Source organism: Macrotis lagotis, chromosome 5 (assembly GCF_037893015.1).
Source record: "Macrotis lagotis isolate mMagLag1 chromosome 5, bilby.v1.9.chrom.fasta, whole genome shotgun sequence".
NCBI classification, from domain to species: domain Eukaryota; kingdom Metazoa; phylum Chordata; class Mammalia; order Peramelemorphia; family Peramelidae; genus Macrotis; species Macrotis lagotis.
This window is the reverse complement of record NC_133662.1, coordinates 135553570-135573816: the sequence shown is the minus strand read 5'-3', so window position 1 is coordinate 135573816 and position 20247 is coordinate 135553570. Positions and strand designations below refer to the sequence as shown.

The 20247-nt window shown below is 34.2% G+C and overlaps 1 protein-coding gene across 3 annotated transcripts in view; it reads left to right on the top strand.

The window, feature by feature from the left end:
- Positions 1–20247, top strand: part of PTPRK (protein tyrosine phosphatase receptor type K) — a 721956-nt gene that overhangs the window by 643044 nt on the left and 58665 nt on the right. For 2 of the 3 annotated variants that reach the window (XM_074187553.1, XM_074187555.1), the window contains one exon: positions 16165–16303. In XM_074187553.1, coding sequence (XP_074043654.1) covers positions 16165–16303 — 139 coding nt within the window. The remainder of the gene's footprint in view (positions 1–16164; positions 16304–20247) is intronic. The other variant, XM_074187554.1, reaches the window with a different exon arrangement.

Sequence of the window (20247 nt, the reverse complement as noted above, 5' to 3'; positions counted from 1 at the left end):
GATGATGTTTGTCCTATGTTTTCAAACACGGCCATGACATCAGAGAGGTGTTGCCATGATAAGCACATGATTTGGATTTGAGCGAGGGGTTGTGTTAAGTCATCAACTTCACTTTTTTCTCCTGAGTCATCTGTGTCTAGTGATTAGATATGAATCAGTTTGCCTGGAGATAGTCCTGGATGTGAGGCAGTCAGTTTTAAGTGACTTGTCCTAGTTAGTGTTGGGTGTCTGAGACTGGATTTGAACTCAGATCTTCCTGACTCTGTACTGTACTCTATCCATGGCACCACCCAGCTGCCCAGGAGGACTGGTTTGATTCCCGGACAATGCAAAAGCAGTTGCAATTAGTACATAATTAGCAGACGGAAGGTCCTAGAATTAAGAGGGTTTGAGAAAGCTTCCAGTATAAAAGCTGGAATTTTTGTTGGAACTCTAGGGAAGCCAGGAAGTCAGGCAGAGCAGAAGGAGAGTATTCCAGGCATGAGAAAGAGATAGAAAAAACACCTAGAATGAAGAGATGGTAGCTTTTTTGTAGAACAGTCAAGAGGGCTATCTCCCTAGATCAAAGAATATGTGTTGAGTAAGGTGAAAAAAGACTTGAAGAGTAGGAGAGGGCTTGGTTAGGAAGGTCTTGGATGCCAAGTATCATTTTGTATTTGATCTTGAAGGCAATAGCAAGCTACTGGAGTTTATTCATTAGGGAACAGATTTGATTGGATCTGCATTTGACTGTTTGATTGTAGTTAAGATAAGAGTGGGGAGAGACTTGAGAGAGGGAAGAGGCCACCAGCATGCTATTGTACTAATCCAGGTTTTAGGGCTTGTCCTAGAGTAATAGCAGTGTCAGATTTTATAAAGCTTAAATCTGCAGACTTTGGCAACAGATTGGAAATGGGTGTGAGAGATAGTACGGAGTTGAGGTTAGGTCCTGTGGTTGAAGCCAGAGGGATAAGGAAGATGGCTATCCTCTATAGTTAACAGGAAAGTTAGGAAGAGGGGATGTTAGGAGAAAATATAATGAGATATGTTTTAAATAGGTTCAACTTAAGATATCTTTTGGACATTACATCAAGTTATCTGAAAAGGAGTTGGGGATTAAGTTTAGAAATGTTGGAGAGTCGGGGGCAGGATAGGGAGATTTGAAAATCATCAGCAAAGAGTTAGTAATTTCCATGGGAGCTGATGAGGTCACCTAGTGAAATAGTATAAAAGGAGGAGAGAGAACCCTGAAAGACTCCTGTGATTAGAGGCTCTGATCTGAAAGAGAATCTAGCAAAGGAGACTGAACCAGCCCTCAGAGAGGTAGGAGAAGAACCAGGAAAAAATTGGTATCTGACAAACTTAGAAGAAGAGACTATCAAGGAAGATAGGATGATTAACAATGTCAAAGAATGCAGAGAAGTCAAGGAGAATAAAAATTGAAGAAAAGGTCTTTGGATTTGACAACTAAAAGATCATTAGTTACTTTGGAGTAAGCAATTTTGGTGGAATGATAAAGTCAGAAGCCAAATTTTAAGGGTTTAAAAAAATTAAAGATCAAGGCACCCACTGTAAATGGCCTTTTGAAAGAGTTTATCTATAAAAGGCAGAAGACTTGTTGAATGATAATAGGAGATGCTCTACTTTATTGCCCTTGTCTCCTAGTTTCTGTAGATTTTTTCATCTTCAAGATTAAGTTCAAATCCTACATTGCCTAATCCATCATGCACATAGTAAGAACCTAATGGATGTTGATTAATTGTGCTCTCTCTCTCTCTCTCTCTCTGTGTGTGTGTGTGTGTGTCTCTCTCTGTGTCTCTGTCTCTGTCTCTGTCTCTGTCTCTGTCTCTCTCTCTCTCTCTCTCTCTCTCTCTGTCTCTCTCTCTCTCTCTCATATGTATATGTGTGCCCTGACCTTGAGGAACTTAAGTTATAATCAGTAGGAAAATATTATTGCAGCTATCTTAGTGGAAGATCTTACCTAGTACCTTCCCCTTTATGATTACTTTCACTAACTCTGCAAATAACTGGTTATTTACATATTGTCTCCCCCTTTAGAAAGGGAGTTCTTTGAGGACAAGGTCTGTTTTTGCCTTTTTTTTAAATATCTTTGGTGTTTAACACTGTGCCTTGTTAGAAAATAGTAAGAGCTTAATAAATGATTATCAAATAACTGAAAAAAGTAATAACAGACTAAACTGACTTGGATCAGGTGAGTGGTAAGATTCCAGCTCTTACATTTTCCTACCTGTGTTACTTAGAAGCAAATCACCCAAACTGATTGATTTATTTTTCTCAACTGAAAAGTAGAGATGATAATAATTATATAGATATGGATATAGATATAGATATATGCTACTCACATGACAGGATTTTTTGAAGAATGCAATTTGCAAATAAAAACTGCAGATAGATATGACTTGTTATTTATGCATATAAAGGTCAGTTCCAATACAGAGCTGTATAGGCTAGGTACTAAATCAATGGAATAGAAATGGTATAAGGAAATGTTTATTGATGACGCAAGCTTGAAAAGATTTCCAGATGGATAAAACTTGAGTTGGACCTTTAAGACTTAGAGTGGTAGAGAAAAGGGGAATCCTCTTGATAATAAATTAGCCTTATATAACACTTTAATGTTTAAAATTCTTAACATACATTATCTTCTTTTATTCTCATAACAATACTGTGAGGTATATAATAATTTTATTCTCATTTTTTACGAGATTGACAAAATAGTAAATGACTTACTGAAGGGCAAAACTGCTCTTGAATTTCTGAAGAGTGATTTAAACTCAGATCATCTTGACTCCAAGTCCAAACACTCCATCCACTGTACCACATTTTCCTGTTGTGTCTTGCTTCACTTCAGGACCCTTTCAGTGACATCTCATTCCTGGAGGGGAGCTGAGAATAAGGAGTCAAGCCACACTGCCTTATGCCTCAAGCTCAAATTTATTGCTGCTTAGCTTCTAACATATACTGTTAGGTCTTCTGGGGTAGAACAAAGAAAATGAGGAAATGGGGGGATGGGGCAAGCTGGATCTACTCCAGCATTTGCATTACAGGATAAGGGGGAATGGTAGTGGGGAGGTGGTTAAACACAGGTGTGCTTTGTGCCCTTGGGCTGTGGGATGGAAAGACCAGCTCCCAAGGACCCCGGCACACCTTATCTCTCAGGGCTGCACGCCAGCTCCTGAGATTGTGTCCAGGTGACAGTTACTTGGAAATGACCTGTGTAATGGCCTCTAGAATAGCCTGTGTTCCCACATTTTCCATTTGATATAAGGAATGAAAATAGAATTTGATAAAAAAAATAGGAATTTTGAATATATATCTTGAAAAGAATAATTGGCATATAATTTTGGGAGGTTTTTCAAGGCAATGGGGTGAAAGTAAGTATCAAATGTCTTAAGTCATATTTGAACTCAGTAGCTCCTGACTTCAATGACAGTGCTCTATTCACTGCCACCTAGCTGCCTGACTCTTGTAATTTTAATAATATTTTTCCACTTACACGTAGAGATAGTTTTCACCATTCATTTTTGTAAAATTTTCTCCCTCCTCAAGATGGTAAGCATTCTGATATGTTAAACATTTCCATTAGTCATTTGTAAAAGAAGAATCAAAACACAAGGGGAGCGGGCAGCTAGGTGGCATGGTGGATAGAGCACTGACCTTGGAGTCAGGAGTACCTGAGTTCAAATCCAGCCTCAGACACCTAATAATTACCTAGCCATGTGGCCTTGGTCAAGCCACTTTACCCCATTGCCTTGCAAAAACTAAAAAAAAAGGGGGGGGAACTACAAGAAAGAAAAAATAAAAAACATTTTAAAAAGTGAAAATAGTGTGCTTTGATCTGAATTCAAACTATATAGTTCTTTCTCTTAATATGGATGGATTTTTCATCAAAAATCATTTCAAATTGTTTTTGATTGCTGTGTTGCTAAAAAAGATCATAGCTGATCCTAAAACAATGTTGTTGTTACTATATACAATTTTCTTCTCATTCTGCTCACCTCATGCAGCACCAGCTCATGTCTTTCCAGGTTTTTCTTATAGCATAATAGTATTACATTACATTCACATGCCAAAATTTGTTCATCCCAATTGTTGGACATCCCCTCAATTTCCAATTCTTTGCTGTTACAAAACCAGCTGCTATAAATATATTTGTAGATGTGTGTCTTTTTCCCTTTTAATGATCTCTTTGGGATACAGACCTGGTAGAGGTATTACTGGATTAAAGCATATGCACAGTTTTATAGTCCTTTGGGTCTAGTTTCAAATTGCTCTCCAGAATGGATGGATCAGTTCACAACTTCACCAAAAGTGCATTAGTGTACAAATTTTTCCACATCCACCCAACATTTATAATTTCCCTTTTCTGTCATATTAGATTGGCTCATAATTTTAAGAGATAATAGAATAGCACTTCTCTGATTCTCAGTATTCCCTCCACCTAGGATATTTTCTGTATTGAATCCTATTTCTTCTTAGCAGAGTAATGTCAAATTTTCCTGATCTGGCTCAAATGTCAACTCTTCCATGAATTATTTTCTGATACTTTGTTTCAGAAAAAATTTTCTCCTGGACTCCTAGAATTCCTTCTTTGTGATAGTTATGATTCTTTCCACATTCTACATTGTATTGTGATAATTTATATATCTGTAGAATTCCCCCAACTCCATTGGGATTTCCTTGGGAGTTATTATTCCTTTCTATATCCTCCATTGTGTGAAATGCATAGTACTGTGCATTTCAATTCATTAGTCATTTTAGTTGTGGTAGCATAGTATTATCACTCTTTAATCTTTTACTTCTCTATTAAGTCTTTTTGCAATAATAGAAATCCTGTGTCCTTGCTATTACTTGGAAGTATCTTAATCCCACCAGTCTTTAATATTCTTCCTAATTTCCCAATTTATAGATTTTTTACTAGTAGCTTATAAAGTCATGTTGCTTAAATACCACTTCTATCACACATGCTATGGCTATATCACACCCATAGTCTCTTTTCCATAATGAGTTTCAATAATTTCTCTTAGAAAACATACTTTTTACCACATATGTTCCCTCAACTAAGTGATATATTTTGCAACTTGAACAAGATCAACAAAATTCAATCTCTTTCCATTAACTGTGGTTTACAAAATAATCTTTCTACATCATGAGATGCTAGCACAATTTATTAGAAATCACATTAGCCAGTGCCCAAGAGAGTTAGGAACTGAATTTTGAAAGGAATTTAATATTCTCCTTATTTAATTTTTTTAAATTTAGTGAATAGTCACAACATTGCCTGATATTTCACATTTTATTTTAGAAATATTTAAATTCTGTTGATATGGGGGGATATAGAATATTAGGGTTTGAAGTTAAGAGGTTGCATCCTTTTTTTTTTTTCAAAAGATTGTGTTACATCTCACACCTTATACCAAGATCAGGTAGAAATGAGTTCTTGATTTAGACATAAAGAGTGATACCATAAGCCAGTTAGAAAAGCAAAGAAATGTTTACCTGACAGATTTATGGATATCAGAAGAATTTATGACTAAGGAAAAGATTGAGAGCATTATGAAACAAAAATGGATAATTTTAACAATGTTAAAATGAAAAGTTTCTGCAACCAACCCCCCCAAAAAATACAACCAAGATCAGAAGAAAAGCAAAAAATTGGGAAGCAATTTTTATAGTATTTCTGATAAAGAACTCATTTCTAAAATATATGAAAACTGAACCAAATTTATAAAAATACAAGCCATTCTCAATTGATTAATGGCCAAAGGATATGAACAGTTTTCCGATGAAGTTAAAACTAGCTATAGCCACATGAAAAAAAAATGCTCAAAGTCACTAGTAATTAGAGAAATCAAATTAATGCAACTCTCAGGTACCAATTCACACCTTTGATGTTCACTAATATGACAGAAAAGGGAAATTATAAATGTTGGAGGGGTTGTGAGAAACCTGCACTATCAATGTAGCACAATATTTTTCTTTCTAAAAATCAAAAATGTTTAAAATCTATAATTGACAATTGCTCTTGTGTGCAAATGACATAATATTAGCTAGCATTCAACATTATCAGGAAAGATTGCTTTCTGTATTTCTAATATATGATATCATGTAACAGGATATGTTGTAGTACAATATAATTAATATAATAGAGGTGTTCTATGCAAATTTACTATGAAATAAAAAATATATATAATATATATCTAAACACTTAGTTTTCCTTTCCCAAACCTAGTAATACAATGTAATGTATTTGCTGCTTTAGAAATCAGAGTATAGAAAAAGCATACACACATATATATTGACCTGAAAATTAGAATAATTTTTAGAAATTAATATTTCTTTGATTTATATCTGTTTAAAGATCTTTTAGTGTTCTTACATTTCAGATAGTTAAGTGGAACAATGGATAAAACTCTGGCCCTGGTGTTAGGAAGATTGGGGTCAAATTCAGACTTAATAGCTGTAATGATCCTAGTCAATTCCTTTAACTTCTCTTTGTCTCAGTTTCCTCAGCTATAAAGTACGAATCATAATATATCCTACCTCCCAGAATCCTTGAAAATCAAATGAGAAAATATCTGTATGGTGCTCAACACCAAGTCTTAATAAGAAGCTTATTCCTGTTCCCTTTTTGCTAAGCTAAGCTATATTTCCCAAACTGGAAGTTGAAAGATGATTTGTCCTAATTTCCTCTAACACACAAATCTCATTAGATTTCCAGAGACTTCTAAAGTAGAATTTACTACATATGAGAATGTAGAAGTGTTTTCTTTTCCCATTTTGATTAAAAATTATTCATAAAATAATGCTGGCAAATTGTTGCAGGCTACACAGGTTACTTACCTGAGAACACACAGGTCATAAAGAATCATGTGACCAAGGGGATAATAATGGTTCAAAAAAAATCAGTGAATTGAATAGACCCTTAGTGTTGTCTACATTTGCTGTCATTTTTTGCTGCCAGTATTACTGACTATTTAGTTGCTAATATGGATTTAACAAAGTATGTAATTAGACATTTATATAAGTTAAAGTTAGGGTTAGTTCTCATATTAACTTTTATTTTCTGTTCTTATACTCCTGCCTCATAACAGATGACCTGATAAATAATTAGTGTAAATTTGATCAAACTTTTCTGACAAGGGCTCTGGAGTCAGAAGGATTGAATTCAAATTTGGCCTTAGACATTTTAATACTTAGCTGTGTGACCTTGGGCAAGTCACTTAACACTATGGCCTCCCCCCCCCAAAAAAAACCCTCAAATTTTTCTAATAAAGTTTAAGTTATAGGACAGTGTTATTAAATCCTCTTTTGTTCATGAGGGATATTAGCAAAGGATTAAATAATAATCAAAAAGAAAAGATCCCTGAAGCAATCCTCCATGAGACTTTTATTAACCTTTGTCCAGAACACTCCACTTTCCTCTCCTACTCTTTTCACATTTTTCTTTTTTTTTAGGGTTTTTTTTTCCCAAGGCAAATGGGGTTAAGTGGCTTGCCCAAGGCCACACAGCTAGGTAATTATTAAGTGTTTGAGACCGGATTTGAACCCAGGTACTCCTGACTCCAAGGCCAGTGCTTTATCCACTACGCCACCTAGCCACCCATCTTTTCACATTTTTCTCTGAGAATTGTGTAAAGATGAACACTGTAGTTTCTTCTTGAAAAGTTGTGTTAATGGAATGCCCTATTAATTCCACTCACTATTCCCCATATTAAAACTTTCTTCCTTGGGTATCATTCCCCATACCTGTTGTCTCCCATTAGAAAAAAAGCCCCTTGAGGGTCGAAATTGTATTACTTCTGATAGAGTAAACAAAGTTTTAAATTAGGTGACCTGGTTTTCTCAAACTAGACACCTAAACACCAGCTTACATTGTTAACTTGCACTATTCTCTAAGACATAGTTGCATTTGACTGACTTTTTTCAGTCCAACCACATAACTAGATATGTGTTTCAATATGGTCACTGTACCATAGGAAGATGAATTAGTGAATAAAAGGTTTTTATTATTATGTTCTTATTTTGTGTCAGCTACAACACTAAGTACTGAGATGTAAACAGTGGTATAGCCTCTATCTTTGAGGAGCTTACAAAAAATACATACATATACATATATATGTATATGTATGTATGTATGTGTGTGTGTAAAAGTGAATGGTGGACTAGGAATGGATATCAGTCTGCAGTATCAAAAAAGATGGTGAATGAGCCAATTGGCCCTGTAGATTGATACATCTTTTTTTTAAGGTTTTTAGTTTTTGCAAGGCAATGGGGTTAAGTGGCTTGCCTAATGCTACACAGCTAGGTAATTATTAAGTGTCTGAGGCTGGATTGGAACTCAGGTACTCCTGACTGCAGGGCTGGTGCTCTATCCACTGCACCACCTAGCCATCCTGATACATTTTTTTCTGGAAGCCATGGATGCACTGATTTGAATAGTTTCTAAAGCAAGAAGTAGAAGGGGACAGGATACAAGAGGAATGTATACCCCAGGGAAAGTTTAAGACAGATAAAGCCAGTTCCATTTTGAGGATACAGCATCAACAGAAGATGACTAGGATGAAAAACTGGGGTCAGGTCTGAAACTGCTCAGTTAGAGAAACAAGCCAAATAATGGTAGGACAGATGACTGATATGCTAAGACGTCTAATCTAGTTTGGAAAATGCAACAAGTAGCTGTTAGGTCAAAATAACTTGTTGAAGGCATCTGCTTAACAAAAACAAAAACAAAAAACAACAGACCTCAATGGAATATGTAATCCTAATACCATTAGTTCCCTTAAAAGTCTTTCATTATTAATACTTTAACCATAAAATTGAGTTCACTAGAATAACAGAAATATCTTATTGCAATTTTATTTATCAATGTTTATAATTAGTTAAAACCAGTTGCTTATGCATCATTATAGGATATACCAACCCCGCTATTAGTCCTGTGACCTATATAATTTGGGTGCTATCAACTCCAGACTCAAAATAAACATTTTCAGTGTCTTGATAATGTTCTAAAATTAAACATTTTGACTGGAAGCTTAACACATACCAGCTTTATAAAAAATTTAAATAAAAGTTTTGATGAGAAAATTTATTGCACCTTTCTGCTGTCGTTATAAAGATCAAATCCAAACAAATATGCTCAAAATTAATTCTTCCTCATGGATTTCTTTGTGGTCATTTAAAAATGGTTTCAGTTTCCATTCTGAGATTTGAGTTCAGGAGTTAATGACCCCCCATTCTTTATTAAAATGTCTCCAAAGTAAGAGCTGTAAGTGTAATAAGGAGAGGATCCTTTAATTCTTCAAAAGATCACAGCTTCATTTGTGTCTTGTATAGAATAACAATGGCTGAATGAATGACATAATTATTAAGTGTCCAGTATGGTCTTGTAGGTGGTACAGTGGACTGAGCATTTTAACTTGGAGGTAGGAAGACCTGAGTTCTAATCCAGCCTTAGACACTTGCTAGATTTGTTCCCCAGGGCTAGTTACTCAGCCATTTTTGCCTCAGTTTCCTCATCTGTAAAATGAACTGGAGAAATGAAATGGCACTAGATCTCACATTATACCAAATATTCATAAGCCATTCCAAAGTCTATATTGCAAAGATGAAAAACACTACCATGCCTACTTTTTTTTTAGGTTTTTGCAAGGCAAATGGGGTTAAGTGGCTTTTCCAAGGCCACACAGCTACATAATTATTAAGTGTCTGAGACCGGATTTGAACCCAGGTACTCCTGACTCCAGGGCCGGTGCTTTATCCACGCCACCTAGCCGCCCCTACCATCCCTGCTTTCAAGTTTACATTCTTCTTAGGTGATATATCATGAACACAAGTAAATAAAATACTCTAGTATCTTTGCCAGAAAAACCTCCATATGGGGTCATCAGGAGTAGTAGGGCATGATTGGGGTGGCTAGGTGGTACAGTGGATAGAGTACCGACCCTGGAGTCAGGACTACCTGGGTTCAAATCTGGCCTCAGACACTTAATAATTACCTAGCTGTGTGGCCTTGGGCAAGCCACTTAACCCTATTCCCTTGCCAAAAACCTAAAAAAAAAAAAAGAATTAGGGCATGATTGAAATGACTGAACAACTCTGTTCCAGTCAATATGTTATTAAGTGTTTTACAGATATCATCTCATTTGATCCTCACAAAGACCCTGAAAGTTGGGTGATATTATGATTCTTATTTACAGTTGATAAAACTGAGGCAGGTGATTAAAATGACTTGCCCAGGGACATATCAAGACCAGATTTGAAGGTCAAGTATTTCTGACTTCCAAGTCCTACAGTTTTTCTATTACAGTACCTGATTGCTCCTGGGGATACAAATAGAAAAGTACTTGATCTCTTCAGGAACTCCTATTTTAACGGTGGAGACAGCTCTATGTAAGGTTTTAGCTGCAAGCAGATAGAAAAGTCCCCATTGTCTTTATGGTGTAGTGTTTTTTGTTATCGACTTTTCTTTCTCAATGATTACAACCAATAAGGGGTGGACTGGAAACAGGTCTGGTGGTTTGCAGAGCTCTCAGCTTCAGGGTCCTAGGATGTTGTAGGAACTTAACAAATGCTTGCTAAGTTTAGTTGAATTCAAATGAGTACACCTTTAAATAGATGGTTTCATGAGCATCTCATCCATGACTGTGTTTGACACACTATAGATATGTATATACAATGTTGACCACCTTTGTAGTGATGAGTCTTCCCTCACTTAGAGTAAACCATATGCAAAACTTTTCTAGTTCAATGTTTATAATTTGTCAGATTCTGTAAAGTGCTCACATACCCTTCATGATTGGGGGGTCACCTTTATGCTGCAATGGTACATTGGTACATAGCTCTTCAATAGAAAAATTAAAAAACATAACTCCATAAGTGATAATTACATTATTTATAAAAGAATCTTTATGAATCATTCCTAAATATTGGTTTAATTTTTATGAAATTATACTAAATTTCCTCTACAAGGAAAATTAATTTAAGGAAAATTAGCCAAATTAATTGATTTATATTTTTAACATACAGCTAAGCCCATATACATTACAAAATTTACGATGTAAGCTTAAACATTTTTATAAAAATGCCTTTCAGAAGTTTGCTCAATAAAAGTGATATACTAGTTTAGATGCTTCTCGTTGTCCAAAGAGTTAGATGGCTCTTGGCAAAATTGGAGAGCTGGGAAATCTGAGAATATTCTTTGGCTGATAAGAAGGTAAAGATTTATAGCATAAGGAAAAGTATAGCTGAAAGAGAGATTCACATTGTCTTGGTGCATGTGCATAAATTATGTACAAGGCTCTGGAGTACAGCCACTGCCAATAACTTTGTTATCTGAATCAGGAAAACAGAAAAGGCTTATCTGTCATTACTGCCTGTGCTCCCACTATCAAATTTTCTACATTCAAATGGTATGTTGTAAAGAAGAAGTTTAAGTCCAATAGTAGACAAGGACTCAAAGGAATGGATATATACATATATGTAGAAATTATAATTTATTCCTCAAGTGTTAGATACATTTTCTAGAATTATTTTTGTCTGATCTTTAGCTAGAATATATGTGTTGTGGATATATTTGCCACAACATCTCTCACATCTGCAACCTTCTCTCTATCAACATGGCCACTACCCTTGCTCAAACCCTCATCATTTCTTGCTTGGATTATCCCAATATTCTCCTAAATGATCTCTCAGCTTCAAGCTTTCTCATTTCAGCCTCTACTTCCATTCTAAAGTGATTTTTACAAAGTGAAGAATTTTACCATGTTGTTTCCCTGCTTAAAAAGCTATGGTGGCTCCCTATCATCATCAGATAAAACCCCAAGTTCTCTGTTTAGTCATTTCAAATCATTCAAAATGTGCTCTCAACTAATTCTTCCACTTTACCACGTGCTCCATGGTCTGTTTTGTGGCATTCCATCTCCTATTTCTAGGCTTTGCCTAAGCTGCCCTTTGGACTGGAATTCTCTCCTCCCTTATATCCTCCTCTTAGAACAGTTCTGTTTTTCTTCAAATCTCAGATCAAGCACCAGAGCACAGATGGAGAGTTTCCTCATCCCCCAGTAGTTAGTGCCTGAATTCCTTTAGCATGCCCAACCCTCACAAAAAAACTCAAAGATTGTGTATTTTATATATGTATTGATTTTTCTCCAAACTGAATTTTAAACTTGTTGAATATAGGGACATTTTCATTTGTCCTAATAAATGATTGCTGATGAGTAGAAAAACTAATACAGAAGTTTGTACTATGATTACCAACTATAGTTGTACAGATATTAAGAGCTAGTAACATGAATTTTTGCATTTCAGTAGATCATTAATGAATACTAATTGAATTTAAATTCGTTCAACCTTTTTTTGAAGTGCTTTTTATGGAAAGAATACTCACCTTGTTAGGCACTAGAAAGTACAAAATGAAAATAAGGTCCAGATGCTGCCTTCAAAGAGCTTACAAACTACTAGGATATTAAGTTATATAAATAACTCTAATATATATATGTATGTATATACATACATATATATTAATTACATAAGATAAATACCAACTGGAACCAGTTGCAGAATGCTTAGCTTTGCTCTAGTTCTCTTGCTTCTCTAAGGATTAACACCCTTGCATTCTAAATTGGGATGACAGTCTCTTAGGTAACTAATGGAGCATACACATACACTAGATTTCCCATTATACCAAATATTTATAAGCCATTCCAAAGTCTATATTGCAAAGATGAAAAACACTACCATCCCTGCTTTCAAGGAGTTTATATTCTTCTTAGGTGGTATAACATGAGCACAAGTAAAGTATGGATGAAATATCAGCAAGATTAAGTGTATTAACAATTCAAGAAAAATCAGAGAAGACAGTGAAATGCAAGATTTTACAATGCAGACAAAATTCTAAATCAATACTGTGAAAAAAAAGTTGTCATTGCATAGTAATATTAATCTGCTATTTGTTTTTCTTAACATTAGACCATATCTGAAATTCACTTAGGTTTAACTGTTTTATCACACACACACACATATGCACACACAATTCTCACAGAATTTATGGAAGGTATCCTCATTATCTGATAGACCTCTGAAAGTAATATTAATCAGACACCTACAGAGATACAGTGTTGCTTAGTGGATAGAGAGAACAGACCTGCAATTTAAGAAAACTTGGGTTCAGGTCCTGCTCCTTATATATACTTGCTTTGTGACCTTGGGGAAACAATCTATTGGTGCTCCAGGCAACTCTAAGAGAAGGTGCCTCCTTGAATTAGTAGTTAAGAGTTTCTTCATCATGAAGACTTCCCTTCATTCCATGAAGACTTGTCCCCTAACCCAGTCTCCATGGATTGTTCCTGCCCAGGTTCATAATTTCAATTGTAATTGTGTTTTCTTTCCTAGGAAATATATGCATCTTAAATATGTTGAACAAAATTCTCAATGTGTTACTTCTTTCTCAGAATTTTAAATGACTTATCATTATCTCAAGCCAATATGGTTTAATGATCACCCATTTTATAGTTATACAAGTCCCTCAAAACATAAAGTAGAGGTGCTCATTGTTTGTTTGTAGTCTATAATTTGTATGTACATGATAAAAGACCAAAGTAAGTGCTATCCACTTCAGCAGTTCTGGTGATTACCTGATATTAAATACCATATTTTTGTAAACTCTCTGGAATTCTTTATAAATTAACATTAATTTTTATCAGACTTTGATGCAGGAGTAACCAAAAAATAAGCAACTTCTAAAAGCAACTTTTATTTTTTAACCATCCAGTATATTTAATTCTTCAAAAAAAAGATCTCCATACCAAAAAAAGAAATCACACCTATTACTTCCAAATTATAGTACAAAAATGTTAGATTTGCCCAGAATGTTACTGAGAAAGCTAAAATAAGTTCCTGATCTGGGACTAGCAGCTTGGTGGCAGAGTGGACAGATTTCTCCACAAGAACTCAGGAAGATTTGAATTCAAATCCAAGCTCAGACACTAGCTATGTAATAACTGCAGGCAAGTGACTTAATGCTGTTTGCCTTAATTTCCTCATCTGTAAAAAAAAAATAAGTTGGAGAAGGAAATAGCATAAGTATCTTTGCCAAGAAAACCCCAAATGGGATCACAGTCAGACATGACTGAAACAACTTTACAATAGCAACAATGAACTAAGACTCAAACTCAAGTCTCTTGACTTCACAGTTAATAATGTTGACACTCTTTTGAAGAGGAAAGAATTAGAAATTTTCAATGAAAGTTAAAGGGGTTGGCATGATGTATAGAAGGAGCAAATGAGAAATGAGTTCCCAAATATTGGAGATTTTCAAACAGATGGGGAAGTTGCTTACTATGAATGTTGTGGAAATATTGAAGAGAGAATTGAACTATGTGATCTGTCGGGTCCCTTCCAACTCTGAGAAGCTATGATTCTGGTTACTAAATGTCATTTGAATGGAATTATAATATATGCATTGAAATGTGATGTGCCTTGGATATTTATGCTAAGAGAATATTTTTTTCCTGGGGTTTGGGTAAATTGGAAATCTTAAGTAAAAGAAGTGAATATAATGCTAATGATTATCATAAAAAAAAAACCAGAGACCTAGTAAGACAGATCAGCTATATTTCCAAGTGTTAGAGGATAGGAAAAAGTAATTAATAGCAAAGTTAAAAATAAAAATAAAATCTGTTTTTAATTAATTGATTTTAATTCATTTGATTAATTTTTTTTAGTTCAATGAAGTAATGTTAGGATTTTAGATTTTTCTGAGATGTTATTGCCTCTTTTGCTGTAATTATTGGGAAGTTAATATAATCTAAGCAGGAATTAAATTGAGGTTAAAAAACTCATCTGAGCTTCTCTGCTCTCCTTAATTAAATTTTAAAAATATTTAATTGCTATATTTTATTATTTTTTATTTTTATAAGTTTCCTAAATATTTTTCAGAAGATGAATTACTCTTAAATAAAGGAATATCTAGATGTATGTATGTATGTGCATATATGTATGTCTATACATATACATATATATGTGTACTTACACATTTCTGAGAGGGACATTAGAATGTGCAAGGCCTCAGAAAAGTTACTTACAATCATAGAAGATTAGAGGTCTACTAAAGTGTGTTTTAAAGGTGAGAAATTTAAGGCCCAGAAAGGTCTTTAAGCTGTTAGGGGCAAAACAAGCCTAGCACTGAGGTTTATTGATTCACAGACCAGGAGACTTTTCATTGCACCATCCTGACAAAAGCTGAAAATTTCACAGTAATAAACATGATCCATATTTCATTATAAGGAAATGATTGAGGTCAAATGGCTGAAATCACAAAAATGAGACCAATTCATACTTAGTTTGAAAAGGACAGTTGGTTTCTCTTTGGTCCTTTGAAACTACATCTACACACACACACACACAGTCACTACTGGATCATCCTCCTACTTGCAAACTGAAATAGCCAAGGCAAGGATTTCATTATGCTTCATTCCTTCTCATCTTTTATTTTTAATTTTAAACAAACTTTCTTTTGAAAATATATATCATTTGAGTTTGTCCCCATTAAACCAAGACTAGGGTTTGTTCACAATAACTCTTGAGTTACAATTGGGTATGTGTGTGATGATGCTAGGTTTTAGTGAAATCTGAGTAAAATTTTACTTTTTTTTGCATTGTTCTGCTTTTCTGTTTCCAGTAAAGGTACATTGAATCTTGCCAAGTTATCATAGCCAATCTTTTCTTTTTTAAAGTAGAAGACAAGAAAAGATACATAAAGGCTCTGGTTTTTCAAAGTTCTATTTTATTTGTCTCCTGTTATTAGCATGATCAGATGTTTACATTCCTTCTTCATTTTTCCCTTTTGTTCCTTCTATTCACCCAATTATTTACCAAATCTCTTCAAGTCATTTAATTTTCAAACAATTGCTTTAACTATCCCTCTGTGACCAAGCAGAACAACTTGATATTTTGACTTCTTAAGCTGTGGAGATTCCTTCACCGCACCTGGTGGTAACCTGAACACTCATTTTTGCAGCTCATTCATGTTTCCCCTTTTCATATTTATTTTTATATTAGCAAAATAGATTTGTTTTGGGGAGAGGAAATTGTTTCTGAAGTTGATTTTCATTTCTGTAATAACATTGTACTTCAATTAACTTCTTTTTTAAAAATATTATTTAGCAGCAGCAACAGAAGAACCAGAAGTGATTCCTGATCCAGCCAAGCAGACAGATCGAGTAGTGAAAATAGCAGGAATTAGTGCCGGCATTTTGGTATTCATCCTACTCCTCCTAGTTGTCATATTAATTGTCAAAAAGAGGTAAGACCTTTAAATGGTGTCTTGTCCCACTTCCTTACCATATATTTCAATAATCCTCATAAATTTTTCCACAGGATATTTCAGTGTAGGGCCAGCATCAAGAAGACTAATTAAGTTTTTCAAAGTATATTGAACCCTTTATTTGTCATATTTTAAATTAGTTAATTTTTTGTGGTTCATTGTTAGATACTTGTGTTCTCACTCTCTTTTGAATTTTCCAAATTTAATTGAGTGTTTAAGTTGTTGAAATGCAAAAATGTTTAGAACATCAATAAATATGCTATCCAGAATGTATTTATTTAATTTTCTTTCTAGTTTCTTAATTTAAAACTCTTGGTGTTTTCTGCTAAATCATATCATGTTTGTATGTTCACTTTGGCTAAAAATCTAGATCAGAGAAAATTTGGATATTATGTAATTATATTCTGTATCTTCACTGTGTACAAACCTCACAATTAAAAATTGAAAGTCAGGGACTTTTTTGATTATTATTTTTCCTCATTAGTCAAGTCTATTTGTAAGACATCAACCAATATCGCCATCTTCTGGAGTTATAAAAAGATGCTGAAATTTAAATAACTTTAGGAAGTTAATATAAAGAATGCTGCTTCTTAGATATCTATATCAACATGCACACTTTTCCACGTTTAAAAATTGTTACTTATCTTGTCAAACTCCATAATCATTTTAGTAGCATCTTAAAGCAATACTATCCTCGTAATTAATATAGCTGATGTACTCTATTAATCTCTACCACCATGTCTCCAAGTCTGTGTATTTGGGATTTGCTACACAAACCAATTTGTCTTTCAAAAGGCACAGCTGTCTGTCTTAAAAGTGTTTGTGTGCAGCAGTGTTTTCTGATTTATGGATCTCTCGATGGAAAAATCTACTACTTGTAAATGTTACATATGTTCACTTGAAACATAGTGTATTTTTATTATTAAATAAGCAAAATAAAACATTGACGTTGTAGCTAAGAGTCATGCTACATGTTTTTGATGGTTCCATTAGTTTATTTAATTTATTGCCTCTTTACAATGACACCCTGGAGATATATAACTTGGAGAAGAAGCGTCTGCATTAGAAACATTAGGTATGCTTATAGTGTTTTGTGTTAGTTAGCTACATATGTGCTTTATCCAATAATGCGCTCCCTTTTCTCTGTTGTCTACCTTTGTATTTGAGAATTACATCATACGTGAAGCAAGAAACACATTCAGCTAGTTTACTAATGACACAAATTTGGAAATGAAGATCAATAAGATTTTCAACTATTACCCTCTGCTATCATACTTGGGGCGGCCAGGTGGCGCAGTGGATAGAGCACTGGCCCTGGAGTCAGGAGGACCTGAGTTCAAAATTGACCTCAGACACTTAATAATTACCTGTGTGACCTTGGGCAAGCCACTTAACCCCATTTGCCTTGCAAAATCCTAACAAACAAACAAAAAAAAAGAATAACAGTAGCTAGCCCACAAGTTAACAACAGCCTTGCTTCACCATTAAGATTCATGCAGTTCAGGGGGAAGCTAAGTGATGCAGTGGATAGAGCACTGGCCCTGGAGTCAGGAGGACCTGAGTTCAAAACTGACCTCAGACACTTAATAATTACGTGTGACCTTGGGCAAGTCATTTAACCCCATTGCCTTTCAAAAACAACAACAACAAAAAGATTCATGCAGTCACCTTATATCTGATAGAGTAGCGTATTGGAATGGTTTCCAGTTATGTATCATTAGTCATTTCCAACTTAGATAGATTTAGCTAAACTAGTTTGTGAATTTGAAAACACTTAATATTCTTTTAAGTTTTAGATTGTTAGTTTTCCTTATCCCGGACCTTTCCTCTTAAGGAAAAAATAAGTTTTTGAAATAAAAAAAAAATTAGAATAGTAAATTAATGCTGAAATTCATAATTTCAACAACAAAAACAACTTTTCCTTGTGGAAAATGCTTCAGTCTCCCAAGGCAGTGATGTGTCAAGTATATTTTGTCCAGTTATCAAAAGCTACAAACCACAAATAAAGTCCCTTCTAGTTCATATTTAAAATAGGTGGGAGAAGTTAGTCCTTTTAATGAGTATCTCTAATGCTTGACCATTTTTCATGATTGTAACTTATTTGCTTTTCTACTCAGTAGGATAGAGGTTAGGGTTTACCCTTCTTTTCTCTTTTTTTCATTCCTATTCCTAGAGAATTTAGATTTTTTTTTAGTTGTCTTTTAGATATATACGTGACTATATAAGAGCTTCAGAAAATGGAATATTTGTCGAGATTAACTAAGCCTTAATTTGCTTTGGGCAATTTAAAAACAATTCTAAATATGAATTCCATACATGTATACATTCACACATGGAATCATACACTTTTCTAAGGAAATTGGATGTTTAAAAAATCTGATCATTTTCAGCATATATTATAAATAAATTCATAATGTAGTATCCCTTTAACTATGAGCTCATTACAAAGAAAGTGATGAAAGAGTGGATTTATTGTGTATCCTAGCTTATGAAATATTATGGAATCCTTAGTTTTCTTAAACATGACTCTATCCCTTGTTGGGACAAATATGAGTGGGTAAGCAGCTGTCTTTTCCTTATTTCATGTATTGAAAGTGGGGCTTTTGTTTTCCTGGTTATTTTGTTAAAGAATGGGTTGAAATTAAGTTGAATAAAAGTACTAATGAAATATATAAAGTAAGTGGTTAGGCTAAGGAAAGGGATATTGCATCTTTCAAAAAACAGTGTCATTTTTTTTTAATTTAATCACCATTGAAATATTTCCAGACTTATGCCATTTCTTCATTGATTCATATATTTATATATATGATATTTTAAAATGCTCAGCATGAATACATTAACATTTCCAAACACAAAAATGTTAAAATCATGTTTCAATGCAGTAAACATTTGTGTGTGAATGTATTCACATGCATCTAATCTAAAAATGTTTGTGGATGTGTGTGTATATATTGTATGGTTTGTATCTACACATATATGTGCATATGTATGTTCATATAACATATGTATACACCTGTGTACCATTGGAATTTTTTTAAACCACAACTATTTCTGTAAAAGTAGGTGTCATTCTGTAAACAACAACAAAAAAAAAAAAAACAAATGTTGTAGATGTGTAGGGTTTGTAACTAAAAAGTAAAAAGCCTATGTGATGCACAAGTTCTATACACAGCTGTTCCATTTGTCATGACATCTAAATGGTAATGGATCATATTGTGCTTAACTGCATGTTGAAAAGACACAATCCATTTAATTCTTCCATGGGGAGGGAAATAAATAAAATATCAGCATGTTATTTTCTCAAGTGATCCCTTTTCAGAATTCATTTATGTATTGCTTGTATGTGTCTAATTGCATGGCAGAGGGAGTCTTAATCAGTGCATGGAGCGAGCAGAACTGCTAACTGAAGAAACATGAGTTTGGTTTTATTTTATTTTTTAACGCACATTTTTCTGCTTTATTGAATGTGACAGAGTCACGCTTTTCATTCACCATTGCTTCTCTTTTTCCACTGTCTGTGATTTGCTTGCCAGGAGGAGCTACTATTCTTACTCCTACTACCTGTAAGTAGAAAATGGGTGACGTACTTCTTTACATGTGTGTAAGATGCAGTATCCCTTTTCAAAAAAATGAAGAAAGGGTCTTATAATTCTGGTAAACAGTGATCTCTTTTGTTGGACTCTAAAATCAGAAAGCTTATCTCTTCCTTCCTTTAAATTTCTGGACTTTGTTAGTATTTTTTTTAAAGGGATATTGTATTACCGTATGTTGAGCTTTTTAAAATTTTTATTTACTATTTTCCATGAATAACTTTAGACTATTTACTAAGCCAGACCTACATCTTAGTTTCAGAATATCATAGCTCAACTTACCAGATAACGTGGAGAACATGCTTATAGACATTAATTCCTATATTTGTCTAA